Source organism: Sinocyclocheilus anshuiensis, unplaced genomic scaffold (genome assembly GCF_001515605.1).
Source record: "Sinocyclocheilus anshuiensis isolate Anshui unplaced genomic scaffold, SAMN03320099.WGS_v1.1 scaffold478, whole genome shotgun sequence".
In the NCBI taxonomy this organism is placed as follows: domain Eukaryota; kingdom Metazoa; phylum Chordata; class Actinopteri; order Cypriniformes; family Cyprinidae; genus Sinocyclocheilus; species Sinocyclocheilus anshuiensis.
The window spans coordinates 796576-815431 of record NW_015542376.1 but is presented as its reverse complement, the minus strand read 5'-3'; the positions used below and the strand labels follow the sequence as shown (position 1 = coordinate 815431).

At 36.3% G+C, this 18856-nt stretch overlaps 1 protein-coding gene and 1 long non-coding RNA gene across 2 annotated transcripts in view; one reads left to right on the top strand and one right to left on the bottom strand.

Moving 5' to 3' along the window:
• The window catches only part of LOC107692291 (uncharacterized), a 13276-nt gene extending 2590 nt beyond the window's left edge, over nucleotides 1-10686 (bottom strand). The window contains exons 1-2 of the long non-coding RNA XR_001634635.1: nucleotides 10611-10686; nucleotides 5545-5547 (exon numbers count right to left, since the gene is read on the bottom strand). This is a non-coding gene — a long non-coding RNA (uncharacterized LOC107692291). The remainder of the gene's footprint in view (nucleotides 1-5544; nucleotides 5548-10610) is intronic.
• LOC107692290 (matrix metalloproteinase-17-like) overlaps nucleotides 1-16159 on the top strand; it is an 84304-nt gene extending 68145 nt beyond the window's left edge. Inside the window, exons 5-10 of the mRNA XM_016491270.1 lie at nucleotides 242-418; nucleotides 3962-4064; nucleotides 5813-5895; nucleotides 6707-6859; nucleotides 7558-7815; nucleotides 15658-16159. Coding sequence (XP_016346756.1) covers nucleotides 242-418; nucleotides 3962-4064; nucleotides 5813-5895; nucleotides 6707-6859; nucleotides 7558-7815; nucleotides 15658-15980 — 1097 coding nt within the window. The 3' untranslated portion in view covers nucleotides 15981-16159. The remainder of the gene's footprint in view (nucleotides 1-241; nucleotides 419-3961; nucleotides 4065-5812; nucleotides 5896-6706; nucleotides 6860-7557; nucleotides 7816-15657) is intronic.
• The last annotated feature ends 2697 nt before the right edge of the window (nucleotides 16160-18856 follow it).

Genomic DNA, 18856 nt, shown 5'->3' with positions numbered 1-18856 from the left:
ACTGTTTTTTTTTTGTTTGTTTTTTTTTGGTCTTTGGAAATGTATTTAATTGAAAAATGTATTTATTTATTCATTTATTTTTACATTTTCGCAAACCTTCTAGCACCCGCTTGGTGTCTGAGTTTCTCCGGACCCCAGTTTGAAAACCTCGGATCTAAGCAATACTTTCTTCCTCTGGTTTGTTATTATGAAGAAAAGGCTTTTTTCTCTAACATTTCTTTATTCTGTCTTTTCTCATCAGATTCTCATGGAATGGACCTTTTCGCAGTGGCAGTGCATGAGTTTGGCCATGCCATAGGGCTCGCACACACTTCTGCCATTGAGTCCATCATGAGCCCTTACTACCAGGGGCCAGTGGGTGACCCACTCAAGTACAACCTCCCGTACGAAGACAAGATTCGCGTCTGGCAACTTTACGGTAAGAATGTCCACCCCTTGGTCACGTCTGGCTTCTTTCTTTTTCCTGTACCTCCTTCCTCTCCATCAGTTAGCTGAAACCAGGCGCTGTGGCAGACTGGCAGACTGTGTGAGCTGAGATCTTCAATCAAACGTGGGCACCCCGCTATAACTGTTTGAATCTCAGATACCTTGGCATTGTTGGAGAAGCAAAAAAAGTGACAAGTAGCAACAACAGTCTCTCTGCAAGACATACAGACAGATAGATGCTGTAATCATCTGAGGGGAAGTCGTGGCTTAATGGTTAGAGAGTCGGACTCGTAACCCAAAGGTTGTGGGTTTGAGTCTCGTACCGGCAGGAATTGTAGGTGGGGGGAGTGAATGTACAGCGCTCTCTCCCACCTTCAATACCACGACTGAGGTGCCCTTGAGCAAGGCACTGAACCCCCAACTGCTCCCCGGGCGCCGCAACATAAATGGCTGCCCACTGCTCCGGATGTGTGTTCACGGTGTGTGTGTGTTCACTGCTGTGTGTGTGTGCACTTTGGATGGGTTAAATGCAGAGCACTAATTCCAAGTATGGGTCACCATACTTGGCCACATGTCACATGTCACGTCACTAATCTGTCGACAGATAAGACACTAAAAATGAGTTGTGCCTGCTTATAGCGCAGTTACATGCGTTGTCTGCGTCGTTTTATTGCCATATTCACTAAAAGAACTAGAATCAGGTGCCACAAATAAGCCAGCAAAATCTTCATAACACAGTTTCGTAATTTCTTATCTTGTGCATCTATTCTGAGTGCACAGATATGGATAAAGCAGCCATTGTATTTAATGTATTTAGTAGAATCAATGGAAATAGCATTTTTAGTTGTCAGGTGTGCAAAATTAAACCCAGTTTTTAAACATAATTATTATATTTTATTATTTTAATATATGTATTATATTATATGCCATTATATGTGACCCTGGACCACAAAACCAGTCTTAAGTTACACGGGTATATTTGTAGCAATAGCCAAAAATACATTGTATGGGTCAAAATTATTGATTTTTCTTTTATGCCAAAAATCATTAGGATATTAAGTAAAGATCATGTTCCATGAAGATATTTTGTAAATTTCCTACTGTAAATATATTAAAACTTAATTTTTGATTAGTAATATGCATTGCTAAGAACTTCATTTGGACAGCTTTAAAGGCGATTTTCTCAATATTTGGATTTTTTTTGCACCCTCAGATTCCAGATTTTCAAATAGTTGTATCCCGGCCAAATATTGTCCTATCCTAACAAACCATACATCAATAGAAAGCTTATTTATTCTGAAACCCAGAATTTACCCTTATGACTGGTTTTGTGGTCCAGGTTCACATATTGTATTTTGTTATTTTAATGTATTTATTAGGTTTAATGTTTTTTTTATTTATTATATTGTATGTTAATGAATACAATAATATATAATATTATATTTAAATCCAATGAATATTATATTCATTATATTCAGACATTATTATTATTATTATCATTATATTCATTTATACATGTGCCAACCACTGTTATTTTAGTATCATTGAGATACTTATATAGATTTTATTAATATTTTGAATTAGTTTTTATTTTTATATTTCATTTTTATTTTAATTATTGTTAACGTTTTAGTAAATGTTCTGTTTTTGTAATTATTATTATTATTATTATTTTAATATGTCTGTATAGTTTTTAAATATAGTTTGGAAATGAGAAATGCTGCCTTGGCAACTAGCTGAAAAAAAAGTTTACTTTTTTTTATTTTATTTTATTTCAGTTAACAAATAGTACCGAAGTACTGACAATGTTTTAATGTTTTTACTTCTAATTAACTATAATAACCCTGGTGTCAACATAGAAGATGTGTTGCTGATGTGTAGTGTACTATTGTATTATAATGTTGTTAATTCCCTATGTGCTTTAGTTGTTTAGTTAGTTATCTAATTAGTTAATTATTTTTTTAGTTTGTGTTTTAGGGAGTTGTTATGGAAATAGTGCATCCATGTTACTGCACATTCTGACTGGCACATAAAAGTGGTTCAATAGTTCTCCTCCATCCCTTCCCACTCACACTACCTTGTTTTTAGCTGAAGTGCCCATTGTAATTTGGAGTGATTGGCACTGCATCCCCCCTCTACAGGCTGCCCTCTTCTGTGATCCCACCAGGCAAATAACAGGCCCCAAACGAGGGGCGCAGAGAGCAGAAGTGATTTGGTTTGTATAGGGGCACTATTGATTTAATTACATGGCAGTGTTGAGCTAGGCTAGGAGCACAGGGATTAATTGGTCGTAACCATGATTTGGAACCTGCTAATCAGCATGCAGAATGCCAAACGGCACTGCAAACACACATGGTGGGAATCAAAGAGATAGAGTGATGGTTATGGATAGGGATAGAAGGATCAAGATGGGCTCAAAGACAAACAGTTAGTGCCAGGAGCTCTGGAACTCAGAATAGTATTGGTGAATGCGGGCCATGTGTATAGTTTCTGCAGTTTAATGATTGTGCACATTCTCTTGAGTTAAATACCACTGCTTTTTGTCCAATTAATTAACCCTTATTTGCTGCTGAGATTGACATTACTGTCTTTATTTTAATAATAGTATTTCGTAGTTAACTCTGCTTCTCAGATTGTTCTCTTGAGAAAAAGATCCCAGTAATCTGTCTTCTTGTGTGTTTCATCTCGATAATGCCTCAAGTTGTGCTCTGACATTTCAATATGAACTGAACTAAACAGTCTCCAAAGACCAAATTATCTCAGCCATGCTGTCCACACCGATTTTATAGCTCAATTCTCTTACTGTATTATCAGCAGTTGATATACGGTATAACAGTCTCACTTGTGTCTCCTTTTTTAAGAGGAATATCTGATACAAAGTTAAAAAATACGACATAACTGAGAACGAAGAAAGAAGTCATAGTTTCATAATTAACCACGTTATGTTATTCTTATCTTTTTTATTTTTATTATTGCGGTTTTTTTTACCTTCGGTCACTTGATGGGACCCCAAACATGAGTCACATTTTGTAACATTTTTGACAGGGGATGTTGCATGCATGTTTTTAAGGCACATTTTTGTTTATAAGTTATCAAATGATTATAAAACCTGTTACGTATCAACCAGACACAAAATATGTATGTTTTACTGTATATGTTTTTGGGCTATTAAACGGTCCCCAAACAGGTTAAAAGCTAAAGAAATAACATTCTTTGAAAATATATATTATTTGATTTGGAACAAAGTAGGAATGCACTTGTGCATTTTGTTGGTTGTTAAACGTTGTGCTCTTTAGCTTAGTTTTATTTTTACTTGCACATTATTACTCGTACGTTTTCTCTGTCTTATGTGGCAATGCATGCAGTAGTTTTGCAAAACTCATTTTCTGAGACTGGCTGTTATCTCTAACTTTAGAGTGATTATTTGAGTGTAATAAAGTTTGTCAAAAAGACTGCACTTAGTGTGTGTGTTCCTCTCAGAAATGAGGCAGTTTTATGCTTTTGTGCCAGTTGAACTCGCCTTGTGTTTTGTCAGGTGTTCGGGAGTCCGTATCGCACACGACGCAGCCAGATGACCCCTCTCAAACGGCCGAACCTCCCGTCCTGCTTGACCTCCCCAAAAACAGATCCACGATACCGTGAGTCAACAAGCACGCACCAACAAAACCCACACTCCTCTGGCCAGCGTGTCTTGTATATTTTGAATTGCAGAGGTAGCAGTCTATCATTTAGAAAGAGAGTATGTATGGACTTCATAATGCGCCCGCAACTGCATTCAACCTTCCTGAAGCAAATACCAGAATGACACAAATTACAGACTCAATTCCTGACTCCTAGTAAGCAAGCATTTAGCTGCTCTGAGAGCAGCGTGCACCTCTCTATTTCCTCTCTCTCTACATCTTGACAGCAGACACGTGAGACAGGTAGACTTAGTTTGACAAAGGTCAGTAATATACTCCTCTCAGAGAGCTCAGCTAATAAACTGTGAATGAAGATCTTTGTTAATAAAGTATCAGACGAGTTCCAGCTCACAAAAGCAGCTCTGTGACCGTAATTGCTCCATCATTAGCATCCCAGCCACGTCAAAGTGCTAAGTCAGTCATTAGCCGAGGGGATAACGCATTCAGAGATTCTGTTGCAAGCTGGTAATAACATCTTCATTGATTTGCCCAATCTTAAACCATGCACATAATAAGGACATTCGGGACTGGTTGCATATAGCCGTAGCTAGCCAAAAATATTCATATATAGGCTTACGGTAAAAGTGCTAATGCTTTCAAACTAGCACTGACGGCTTGTGCTGATTCAAAACTGGATATTTAAATGGTGGCGTAAGAAAGTAGTGCATATTTTAGAAAACCTGAAAAATGTCTTGAGTTAAATAAATGTACATGTGTCAGCTGTGGTATACACTATTTTATTGTATTTTATTTTATATTTAAATTTTTATATTTTTTATTTATTCTATTTTCGATTACATTTACTTTCTATTTTATGTTTATATCTTTAATAGCCGTAGCTAGCCAAAAATATTCATATATAGGCTTACGGTAAAAGTGCTAATGCTTTCAAACTAGCACTGACGGCTTGTGCTGATTCAAAACTGGATATTTAAATGGTGGCGTAAGAAAGTAGTGCATATTTTAGAAAACCTGAAAAATGTCTTGAGTTAAATAAATGTACATGTGTCAGCTGTGGTATACACTATTTTATTGTATTTTATTTTATATTTTAATTTTTATATTTTTTATTTATTGTATTTTCGATTACATTTACTTTCTATTTTATGTTTATATTTTTATTTAATTTTTACTTTTTTATTTTATTTTTACTTTTTGAATTTTGCTTTTATTTGTTTTATATAACTTTGTTATTTTATATTATTTTATTTATTTGTTATATTCTTTTATGTATTTATTTATTGTACATTTTGTAGCATTTTTATGTATTTTATATATCTTTTTCATTTTATATTATTTTATTTGAAAATTTTAGCATTGTATTTAGTTATTTGTTTATTGGTTTTGTTTTGACTAAATACAAAGCAACTTTTGCCCGTTCCAGCCAGAAGGTGAAGTTAAAACGTCCACCAGTAGGGGCTAACTAGACCATGTATACCAGCTAAACCGTGACTCCTCTGCTATTTTCGAAATTGTTGACTCTGGATCATGTAATTATTCAAAATTATTTCTGCATTGCATTGAGGCTGCATGACCACCTCGAGGTGTGCATACATTTTAAATAATTCAGTGGTCTGTCGTCAATTATTCCTTCCATAATCCATTATTTACTCATGTAGAGACACAAACACTTCTACTAGTGAAAGTCTTGTGCTCTTGTTTTAAGTTTATCCATTTAATTTCTTTTCTCTTGTACTTTCTCACAGACCTGCCCATGATGCCCCTGACAGATGCACTAGTCACTTTGATGCTGTAGCCCAGATTCGAGGGGAGGCCTTCTTTTTCAAAGGTAAGAGCACCCTGAATTCCACAGTGAAATCAATAGCTTTAGCAATAGACCAAGTATAAAGTAAATATCTTGCATTTTTAAAATAAAATGAATGTAATTTAAAAAACCATAATTGCATGACATATTATGACTAAAACTGATATTATGATGATATTAAGATATTAATAACTGATATTAAGACACTATATATATTGAATGTTTAACTGTTTAATTTTATTATCCTATTAGAAAGATCAAGTTTAAACACAAAATTTTAAAATAAATAAAATAAAATAATACAAATAAATACATTTACAAATTTGGTAAAAAATATATTTTTGCTTTTTAAGTATCTTGTAGGTTTTACTGGAAAAACAAGACCGAAAGTATTGATTAAGGGATATATATATATATACACACACAATTTTTTTTTATTATTTATATTCATATTTTCTATTTTATTTATTATTTAATTTTTGCATTATAATACTTCAAATCAGTTTTGTGGACACACAAAAAAAAGATTTTTATTTTATTTTATCATGAATTTGAATTTCTTGAACTTGGACTGCTGTGAAATTGTTTTGGTTTCCTGTTTAGTCATGAATGTGCTGTCTGCAGACAACTGCTGTCTGCATTTTGATATATTATCATTTGTGCACTGTATTTGCTTGGCTGGTTCTGCCAGCTGGGCACCATCCTCCCCACTGCACCGGGGCATGCACACATTCCACGCTTTATTAATCACTGTTCCTTGTACATCATATGATAGCACATAATTACACCATAAGCTTACATAAACATACATTCTTACTATCAAACCTCTCGTCAGGGAAGTATTTTTGGCGTCTGACACGTGAGAAGCACCTGGTGTCATTAAGGCCAGCTCAGACCCATCGCTTCTGGAGGGGTTTGCCTGCCAACCTGGACAGCGTGGATGCTGTATACGAGAGACCTGGAGACCATAAGATAGTGTTCTTTAAAGGTAAATGCCTGGATTTAATCTCTTATTAAGTTAATATTTAATGTAACCCTTCAATATAACCTTTACTTTAATTATTACTCATACATCTTTTTGTCAGAATTTCTTACCTTAAGTATAACATTTTGGCACATAAGTCATCCTGAACTGAATGAGTGCAACACCTTAGCATTGTGGTGTCGAGTTTTGCACAACACATGTACTTCAGAAAATGTCCAAATCTAGTTTTACACTGTGATTTTTGCTTTTGGCAGTCAGTAATCTGAGGTAATTCCACAGTTAAAGAGATCAAGAACATCTATCAAAAGCTCTTTAAAATTATTTTGTGCAATATTTCAAAAAGACCCTCTGATAATGTAGTTAATTCCAAACATTTTAAGCAAAATGCTCCCTAGGGCGTAAACACTCACTCTTAGGAAAATTCTCGAAATGATTGGAATTTAACACTCTCGAGTTATGTAAATGTCTTTTTTTAATAAGAACTGGACTGTAAAGCAAACAATGTCCTTCAGAGATATAATGCGTGTTTTGAAGTCGTACCTCAAATCCAATTTCAGCTCAAAAGCAAGGAGGTAAAAAGAACATGTTATGTATATTTAGAGCATTTAAATGTATTTCACAGCAGGTCTGTGTTTTCTAATCTGGTCTGCTGGTAGCCTACAGTTTTCCCACTTCACAATAAGTCATTCTAAATTCTTTAGGTGGGAAATATTGGGTGTTCAAGGACAATAATGTTGAAGAGGGCTACCCACGGGCTGTCACTGACTTCGGACTGCCTGCGGAAGGAGTGGATGCAGTATTTGTCTGGCTGCACAATGAGAAGACCTACTTCTTCAAGGACAACCATTACTGGCGCTATGATGACCATCTGCGACACATGGACCTCGGCTACCCAAAAGATACGGCGCTGTGGAAAGGGATCCCACCTCAACTGGATGATGCCATGCGGTGGTCTGACAGTAAGTATTGTGAATCGTATAATGTCTTGAATTTTAGGCAGCTCTCCTGGATGTTTTCTTTTAAAGCCACAAAAAATTTATCGTTTTCTTTCCAGGATGAAAAAGCCGACATGAATTTCCGTGCTTGTCTAGGCTGTTTCATACCGGTTTACTGTTGAACTAGGTCAGGGGTAGGCAAGTTTGGTCCTAGAGAGCCGCAGTCCTGCAGAGTTCAGCTCCAACCCTAATCAAACACACCTGAACAAGCTAATCAATGTCTTCAGGATTACTAAGGCTATAGGCAGGTGAGTTTTTTTTCAGGGTTGGAGCTGAACTCTGCAGGACTGCGGCTCTCTAGGACCGAACTTGCCTACCCCTAATCTAGTTGAAGGGATAAGTCCATCCAAAAATGAAATTTCTGTCATCATTTACTAATCCTCACATCATCCCAAACTTTGTGACTTTGTTTCTTCTGTGGAACATAAAAGTAGATATTTCAAATAATGTTGTTAACCAAACAGTTTCTGTTCCCATTGAATTCCATTATGTGGACAAAAACTAAAATCGAAATCCACTGGAACCAAAACAAAATATCTTCTATGGACTCACATTTCCTGTGGACAAGGCCTCAGAAGCTTACGGGTAACAGTGGTGAACAGAATCTATAACAAATATAATTCTTGCATTTCCATTTACTCCAATAGCAAAAGAAAAAACATCTGTAATAGCATTTCTGTATGCTCTTCAAAAGAGAAAAAAAAAATATTACAAGATTGATTATGTCTTAACTGGAAGAGGGAAAGATGTCAAATTTGCTGTCACTCCCTCAACTACTGTAACTGCGCAGAAGCATTAACTAGTTTTCTGTAATCAAATGCCAAGGTAATGAAACAAAGTGTGTTATAAATGTACATTACATTTTTAAAAATGAGAATGTAAAAAAAAAAACTTTGCTCTCTCTAGGTCCGAACTTGCCTACCCCTGAACTAGGTGGAGGACAGCATAGCCAAAAACAAAACGATTTGTCTCCAGACAAAACGTAACGACACAAAACATTAAAGACACAATGAAATTGTAATTTAGAGCATATCTGTTAGCTTTAAGACTGTTGATATGTTCTCAAAAGTTGACAAAATCTACTTTTTGTAGTATCATTTTGGAAAATGGAACAAAAATTTTGTACATGCAGATGTCCAATAAAATGGTCTCTGAAATGAGAACATCCCGCCATCTAAAAAATGTATACTGTGTATAAATGCCTCAAAATAGCAATAGCAAGTAGCAAATCATTTTATATACAAATAAAGTATTTTTTATTATTATTATTATTATTATTATTCATTTATTTAGGCAGTGACATACAAAAAAAGCTGTTGGGTGCTTTTAAAAACTGAGCACCTCAGCATCTGTTATTTTAGTATTATTTATAGTATATACTATTATTTATTGTGTTTATTAATATTTTGAATCAGATTTTATTTTTATATTTTCAGTTTTCATTTTAGTTTCATTTTTATTTAGTAATGTTATGTTCTTTAATCTTTTATTAGTTTATTAAATAATTAGTTTTGGGGTTTTGTAATATTTTTATTTGGCTTTATTTATTTCAGTTTTATTTTTAGTAATTTTAAGTCTTTTTTCTTTAACTTTAACTGTAATTTTAGTTTGTTGACGTGACAAGATTTCTAATTTTTTTTTTTTTTTTTTAAGGTTTTTCATCTAGTATGCTTATTTCAGATATATTTCAATTAACAAACGTTTTTTGTTATTAACGAAACACTTTTAATAGTTTTGCTTAATAATAACAACACTGTTCAGCATGCTCTCAGCTTCCAGTTTCAATTGAAAACACAGGAAAGGAAACTAGCCTTATCAAGAAAATAAAAATCCTTATATTAGCCACTTTCCTCTTAAAATTAATAAAAATTAACTCATTATCTTACATCATGTGCAGTACATATCCAGCAACATCTTAAAAATTGCTCTTTAATGCTGTCATATAAAGACATGCTTTTTTACATACTGGTAAAAAAATGTATAGCCTGAATTCGCTTTGGATAAAAGCGTCTGCTAAATGCATTAATTTTTTTATTTAATTATTATATAAAGGGATTGTGCACAGTTTTACGACCCTGATTCGCCTTGGAAGATATGATTGTATTTCGGTGGAGAGAATGTTAGCCGGGCAGGTGTTTTGATTGTGTGGTTGTCATAGCAGCAGTTTTGAGGTCTATGTGAGCAGAATGGAGAAAGGGGCATAATGTCCTGTCATGCCTAATGCACGGCATTGTGTCTAATGCACAGTGAGCTCCTTGTGTCCTCAAAAATGAAGAACAGACATTTGAAATTCTGTGGTGGAACGAATCAAGCCTGTGTTAAATAAAATCAAAGCTTGCAAAGCACATAGCTAAGCACTTTCATGTAAAAACACACATACAGCTTCTTTTATTTCCTTCTTTCCGTGTTGTATTACATTAATACTGTCAAAATTTAGTTGATGCATGTAATAATTCAAAAGGTTAACGCTGTTAACCTATGTATTCAATTTGACCAACCCATTGTCAGCATATTCCAATTATGCACAATGATTGATAGGTAGAAAGCCTATTTATGATGCAGGCCACTCTCTCTTTTTCTATTGCTTTTCACAGAGCTTAGGACCGTCACATAGATGAGTATTATTTTTCAGAATACATTTCAGTGATATCTATTAGGACATTTTATGATCGGTATTTAAAAATGTTTATTGCTTCCAGCACCTGCAATTAGCATTGAAGCATTTTGAATATTTTTGAAATGTCACCCACGAGTGAAACTCAGTGGCGGCTCGTCCGGGGATGCAGGGGAGGCACAGCTTCCCCAAAATTTTGAGGTGAAAATGGGAGGAGGACGATTTAATGTTAATAAAATTCACAATTCATTTCAGTTCATATCTCAGAACGTGTATTTTTTGTTTGTAATTTCACAGCTGTAATACCATAACATGTTACTGAAGTTGGAAAGCGCCGCTTTTCTATCGCGAATGTGCCGAATCTGCTGATGTAACAACCGCTAAATGATAGAGAAGGGGAGGGGGAGGCCGGGGGAGAGCTGAGCTCTCGTGCCTCCATTGGAAAAAAAAAATTAGCCAATCAGCATCGAGTGTTCACATTCAGCGCTGAGGAGTGTTGAGAAAAGAAACTTCGTAGAGGAGGCTAGCCTCCCTTCTGGTATATCAACCAATCATCATAGAGACGTAAATTACATGATATTAGTTTGAACGTCTCCCGCTACGCTGATAATGTACCAAGTACTTATGAGTAGCGATATTGAATATTTGATCGCCAGCAGATTTACCAAGCTGTCATTCAAACAGTATATATACAAATTAAAAATAAAGGGAGAACATGCCTAAGTTGGATACAGGCTAACATTACAGCAGTCGGCTCTTTTAACAGACTTTTAAGAAGGGATGGATGTTTGCTTCAAGTGATAGGCCAGGTTAGTGAAATTATATTATCTTGCTATGTGTGGCGTTTTCTTTACGTTTTCTGACTAAAAGCAACCAAAAAGCCATTTTAAAGTGGTTAAGCAAATAATAATAATAATTGGCATTATTAATTTTTTTTCTCCATTCTGTCACCGATGGAGTTTTGGTTCCTTGCCGCTGTCGCCTCTGGCTTGCTTAGTTGGGGACACTTCATTTCCAGCGATATCGTTGACTTGATTGCAAATGATTGCAAAGATACTATTTAAACTGAACTGAGCTGGATGATGACATCACTGAATTGAATGATGAACTGTCTTTAACTGAAAAATTAGTGTTTACTATTGTCATTTTGCATTATTGACACACTATTTTCCTAATTAATGCTGTTCAGTTGCTTTGACACAATCTGTATTGTTAAAAGCGCTATATAAATAAAGGTGACTTGACTTGACTTGACTTGGAAGAGATCCCCAGACCAATACAATTAGTGTGCCTCCTCTATTTTAAAACCCACGAGCCGCCACTGAAACTTACCATCATTTGTGTGAATGTGAAGGCCAGTTATTTTGCATATTATGCATATGTTAACCTATAAAGACATGCAGATGAACATTTTTGGTCATTGTGTCATGTCTCGCAGTTTTTTCCTTAGCATCTCATGTCAAATTTTTTACAAATGGCAAGTTAGGGACCTTTAGGACACATTTAATTTTTGTTTGCGCTGTTTTATCCACCCTGAGAAAACATCTTTGCAGTTTTGCACATTGCTAATTCACACACAAGCATAGTTTTAGGCTCCACTTGACGCACCAGATCTTTTTCCCTGTGGTTCCTCTGTAAGCATAGTGAGGGGCAGAGAAGGTGTCTCATCAGGTGTTGTCCTCTGAGGCTGTGCCAACCCCGCAGGAAGAGCTCTGAACGAGGAGTGAGAGCAGGCCACAGTGACAGTCCCTGGCCTCCAAGGGAGGGAAAGAGTATCAGCCTGAGGAGGTGCTGGCAACAGTATCTTCAAATAGACAGCACCGAAGGCCAATTTCACCTGCAGAGTGAGATGGAGAGAGATAGTAAAGCTCTTTTTCAGATGGGACAAATGCAAGCATTAGGCTGAACCGGAGGAATAGGCTTTCATCAAGTCGCAAAATGTGGTGGTATCCATTGGTGATTCTAGACTCTACCTAGAGGGGCTATTGTCTCGTGTCTTATCCTCCGTAAAACATGATTTATTCAGCTGTCAGAGTAGAGTATTAAAAAAACAGTTTTAAAAAATCAAATTCTGTCATCATTTACGCAGCCTCATGTCGTTCCAAACCCATAGGACTTTCTTTCTTCTGTGGAGCACAAAAGGACATATTAAGCAAAATTTCTCTGCTGCTCTCTTCCATATAATTAAATTAGATGGGGACCAGAAACTGTCAAGCTCACAAAAGAAAAAATAAATAAATAAATGTAATCTGTATGAATTTGTGCCCTTTTCTAAATTCATTTGATAGCTCTATGTGAGGAAAAGACCAAATATCAAGTCATTATCCAATATCTTACTTTAAAAACCTTGCTTAAGGCACAAATCAGAGACATCAGATGATTAGCTGAATCAACTGGACAATTAATTGAAAATGCAATAAGTATTTAACAATCACCATCCATGTGGGTGGGGCTAACTTAACAACAACACCAAAGTTAAAATAAAAAAAAATGGGAGCATCTAATGGACAGGAAACCCCCCTATGGAATGCAGGAAAGATGTATAGTTTCATTAAGACCAAAAGGTTGTTCGCTTTTAACTTGAAAGGTCCAGCGGCTTTCACATTTAAGTAGTCTTTGATCAGTGTTGGAATATACCTACGAGATGAATGAATTCGGTCAATTCCACAAACAGCTAAAGTATGAACGGTGATTTGCATCCTTAAAATGTCTAGCTATTGGAGATTTTAAATCATCCCAACAAAAAGAAGTACAGTGTTGTTTTACCAATGTATAGCGGCTTTCACATTTAAGTAGTCTTTGATCAGTGTTGGAATATACCTACGAGATGAATGAATTCGGTCAATTCCACAAACAGCTAAAGTATGAACGGTGATTTGCATACTTAAAATGTCTAGCTATTGGAGATTTTAAATCATCCCAACAAAAAGAAGTACAATGTTGTTTTACCAATGTATTGTAGCCCACATGGACAAGTCAGAAGATAAACAACATTCGTAGAACTGCAGGTGATGAAACTGGTTATTCTGTGTTGTTTTTTCATAGCAAAACTTAACTTTCTTAGAATTGCAACAAGAATAACAATGCCTGCAGGGAAAAAAAAAAAACTTTTGGGCTTTCCAGAGGCTTGACACATCCATCCACAGACACATCACAATCTGCATGCACCAAACGGTCTCTAATAGTTCGTCCTCAATAGTTCGTGATCAAAAAGAGGTTAAATATATTCTTTCCAACATTTTCAACTGATAACACATGCCAATGTTTCGAAATAATATTTTTTATTTCAGCACTGAGAGGACTAAATGTGGTACAACAAATGATACGCAAGGAATTACTGTCTTGAGACTTTCTTAGCTGAAGGATCAAAAGAACACACTCTCTCCAAGTCTGAATCCAGCCATCTTTTTGGATATCGTCTTTGAATAACCTGATTGTATAAAGTCTCAGCTTGTCAATCGAAATCATCTATACTGCTACAGATTCTTCGTAATCATAAAAATTGACTATAGGGTATACTTAATTTCAGAGATTTTAAAGAGAAGTGATATACCTTATGTTATACCCTATTTTTGAATCAGGAGACTGAAAAAGTGACTCCACATCTCGTTCAACCAATTTGCAAAAAGTAGTAATAGGAGTACTTAGTCTGAGGACAAAATCAGTCTGATTTCATTGAAAATCGGTCTGTTGTCAGTGCTATGTGCACTTTGATTCTATGTCAAAACATTATGATCATCCCTACAAAAGAAATGTTTCAATTTGATAGTCTGATTTTTTTTTTTAAACAATTCAACCTTTGACTGAAAGGGATAAGGAACAACAGTAAGACAAACCCTTATTAAGAATGGAAATTTCAGAAGCAGTTAATGAATGATCAGATAAATTGAAAACTAGACCGTGGGAGTCATCTGGATGGTCCGTCTGGTGTTGTATCTCCATCCACCTCGAACCTCTCTTGCCTCTGCAACCCATCTGGACCCGTTTTGATGTTTGGATCAGCCCCTGTTGAATGGGCGGCCTCTTAAAAAAATCTCAGAGGCACTGGAGCCAGAGGTGGAACATGATGTCGAATGAAATCTCTTGGGTTGTGGATGTTGTATAGCCACGGATATACCCATCCATCTCGGTAATCCACTGTGTCTCTCTTGAATTTCTTAAGCTTGATTTTGCAAATCTCTTGACGATACTTGGTAATCGTAGAGTCCAGAGAAATTTTGAGTGATTAAAAATCTGGCTCAGTCGTCACACTACGTAGTTGTTGTTCCGTGGAAGAAATTTGCTTGTTGATCTCATCCAACGCTTTCTGAACAAACTCAATGACAAGCACTGTGAGGTCAAGTGAAGCTTTGTTCAAGATCTCACACCATTTGATGCAAAAAGATTGATTGTGATAGCCTAGAGTTGGTTCCTTCTGAATTCGGAGATCTCTAGGAATCCGTTTGGATCTCACATACTCACTAAGAGTCGACCCATCGAGAAAAAACGTGTTTTCTTCTTTTCCAAACCAAGGAGATTCTTAAAATAATGATCTTTAGTCTCAGTGCCAATGTTCTCAGGATCCTTGAACAAAATTGCCTCAATATCTTGAAGGGAAAATGAACTGGTAATTGCTTGATTATCAGTCAACTTATTAATGTAGGCAAAATTGGACATAATCCAAAAAAAGTAAAAAGGTTTAAACACAGATGGCAGCAGAAAAACAGAAATCCAATAAGTAAAAAAAATATGAAAACATTCTGTGCCAATTGAGTAAAATAGAAAATATAATTGGGAGGGTGCATATATTCAATCAATGGAAAAAATACTAAAAGAAAAAAGGAATCCACACAACAAACAAAATACAAAGATCAAGGTCCTTTGAACAAAAATATATTTTTTTGTCAGCCAATCAATTCTCAGACAACTAGGAATGTAAAACAGACCACCTGTATCCACAGACTACAGTTTGAGAAGCACTGCTCAAAGCTCATCATATTCTACTACAATATTACTGGGGGTCAAGCCCCCCAAAGCTCAAATTCTAGTATTTCCCCATGTGGTCTCAAAACAGGAAATAGAGTTGACAAAAGCCGCAGAGGGAAAAGTGAAACCATAATAATGTGTATGCCAGATGAAAGCAAGTCTGAAAAATCCATTCTACGCATCAACCTGCATTTTATTTGCTTGTATTTTTCACTTTCCCTTCCCAGGAGCGTCATATTTCTTCAAGGGAAAGGAGTACTGGCGTGTGGCAGGCAGTGATATGGAGGTTGAAGCGGGTTATCCGCGTACCATCGGCAAGGACTGGCTGATGTGCACGGAAATGCAGTCGGACTCCCCGGAGATGCAGAACAACTCGAACACGAGGCTTCACGGGCAGCACCACGCAGACCATGCAGAAAATGGCTATGAGGTGTGTTCCTGCACTTCGGACTCAGCCTCCCCATTGGGGACGCAACTGACCTTCTCGCCCGCCTGGGTGTTAGCGCCACTCTGGACACTCACACTCGTTCTCTCCTCTGCTCTTCTCTGATAAGGGCAGAGCCACAGGCCTGTACTCAAAAAGACTCCAGGAGCAGAACATACAGCAGCCTGTGGGTAAAGAGAGTGTTAAAAAGTTCTGGAAAAGCCTTTTGCCAGCACCGGACTGATGGAAAGGCCTCAGCACTTCAGTCAAGGGGGATTGGATCACATTCACATTTTCTTTTTCTATTTTGATGCTTTTCGTTGATGTTTTTTTCTAGAAAATGGAAATTCTATTATAATTATTATTACTATTATTATTATTATTATTAGTGGTGCTTGCTGATCAAAGGGTGAAAAATTAAAAATTGCTGCAGATTAACCGTCAGGCTATCCAAAATGTTGTTGAGTTTGTTTCTTCATCGGAACAGATTTGGATAACTTTAGCATTACATCACTTGCTCACCAATGGATCCTCTGCAGTCAATGGGTGCCGTCAGAATGAGAGACCAAACAGCTGAAAAAACATTATAATAATCCACAATCAATCTACATGACTCCAGTCCATGAATTAACATCTTGTAAAGTGTAAATCTGCGTGTTTGTAAGAAACAAAGACGTTAAATGATGGACTGGACTCTCATTCTGACGGCACCCATTCACTGCAGAAGGATTCATTGGTGAGCAAGTGATGTAATGTAATGATGTAATGTTAAATGAAGAAACAAGCTCATTTACATCTTGGATGGCCTGAGGGTGAGTAAATTTTCAGCAAATTTTCATTTTTGGGTGAGCTTTTCCTTTAAACCCAAGTATTAAACTTCTACGCATAATTTATCCTACACTGTTTGTGCTATAGACATGAATGATATCTCAAATCATCCTGCTCGTTGAAGTGTGCTGTTAATTTATCAGACCTACGACTTCACCTGACAGACAATAAAACAACCGAAAAAATCCTGCAGGAGGGTTATGAGCCATATATAGGATCCAAACTATCACAGAGACTTGTAAAAAATCTTGGAATACATCCATAAGGAACCCTTGCAACCCATCGTGCCAGTGTGTTTTGCACAAGCAAGCATCAATATTTTTATTATAAAAAGTAAGAATGTATTATTTTTATTATTATTCAAAACATGAGAACATTCTTTAGCAGATTCAGTTCATTATTTTGTGTTTCAGAATATGTCGATATCAAGAGATTACAGTAACCAGCTTTCTGAGGCATATCCAGAGCCAGTAATAGTAATGATCATTATGATAATGATAATGATAATAATAATACTGATAGTAATAATATTGCTGATATAGGGAAGGCGGCAGAAATCTCACGATTAGTGCTTCCGGCTGGCTGCAGTTCATAGGCATCATGGGATACCATGAGCCACAACCTTATAACCTTCCCTTGCTCCAAGTGCTTTAAGAATCCTGTCACTCATCTTTATTGGCACCTTTTTGACTCCTTTCTTACTAAAAGTGTAATCCTTTACTTATTCTATTGGTTCCTTATTGTAATTCCTTATTGTAATCCAACTATTCCCAGTGTCTTTTTTTTCTTATTATTCTGCCTTGTTCTAAGCAATTATATTTACTCTCATCTTCAGTACTGACTGTTTTAGTAATAACCACCACAAAATCATCACTCTAAAGCAATGACCGTAACTTATGATAGCAATCGACTGTGTTTTTTGTAAGAAACACCACTGTTGTTTAGTTTATCAAGGTCATGCATGAAGCTGGATTCGCAATGCCTGTATCACCACAGCTAGAACATTTGGTTATACAATTATTTTTGTCTCGTTACAGTCTTTCCAACAGTTTCCACCGTCAGAGAGAGTTATGAGAAATAATTCAACAAACTGGGAGGATGTTTAACTCGTATCCTGGGCTGCTGAAAGTGCACTCTGGTTATATACGTAATGAAATGCTTATATACTATATATAAATACATATACATATATATTTAAGGTAAAAACTTCTATGGCAGTTGCAAAAAACAATGTACATTCTGAGCTGTCTTTTATAAGGTGAAATATTTTTGTAGAAAAATAAAGAAGAATGAGCAAACTTGCGTGATGAGTGCTGTAATTTCATGTCACACTGAGACTAAGCGAGCTCCACGCTGCTGCTTTTTCCACCCAGACATGACAGCTGCTGTCACACGACGTGGGAGCCGCATTCGCGCCGCTGTTTTGTGCACCACATTCACCCAGCGATGCCAAAATAACATCACGCCACCAATCACAATTGTATTAGCTCCCAGAGCTCTGTTGGTATGATATTCCTGTTTGTTTATGTGCAGACATCCTACATGTATTCTGCTTTAACTTTGTTATTTTGTGCCGGCCTTACTGTAAATCAAGGACAGCGCATATATTTCACAATGGGTATGGAAACTTAACCGTCGCCTTGGTAACGAGCCCACTCCGCGCAGTATGGGAAAATCTGTAGACGTTTGAGTGTGCATGAGCGTGTGTGTGTGGGTGCAGATACGAAGATGTTTTAAAAAGTGCTGAAAGTAAAACCAATGACTCTGAATAATGTGCTAGTTACCTTCCGATGGCGATAACAGAAATACTTTGAGCGGTAAAATGTTTCATCAAAGGTTCCACTGCTGCTAATTACCCGGCTGCCTGGAGACCGTCAGTGCCCGTAGGTAAGCGGAGTGGTCATGTTCCAGTGACTGAAACAACATCAACTCGCGGACTATGTGCTGGGATCTTGTGAAGTACCGACTGAAATTTCAATAGGTTTACCGCTTTCTTTAAAGGTGAAAAAATCTATCTATCTGTCTGTCTGTTACTTGTTTATCTATCTATCTATCTATCTATCTACTGCTTTCAGAGAGGGTGTTTATCTTTCTATCTATCTATCTATCTATCTATCTATTGCTTTCAGATAGGGTGTTTATCTTTCTATCTATCTATCTATCTATCTATCTAT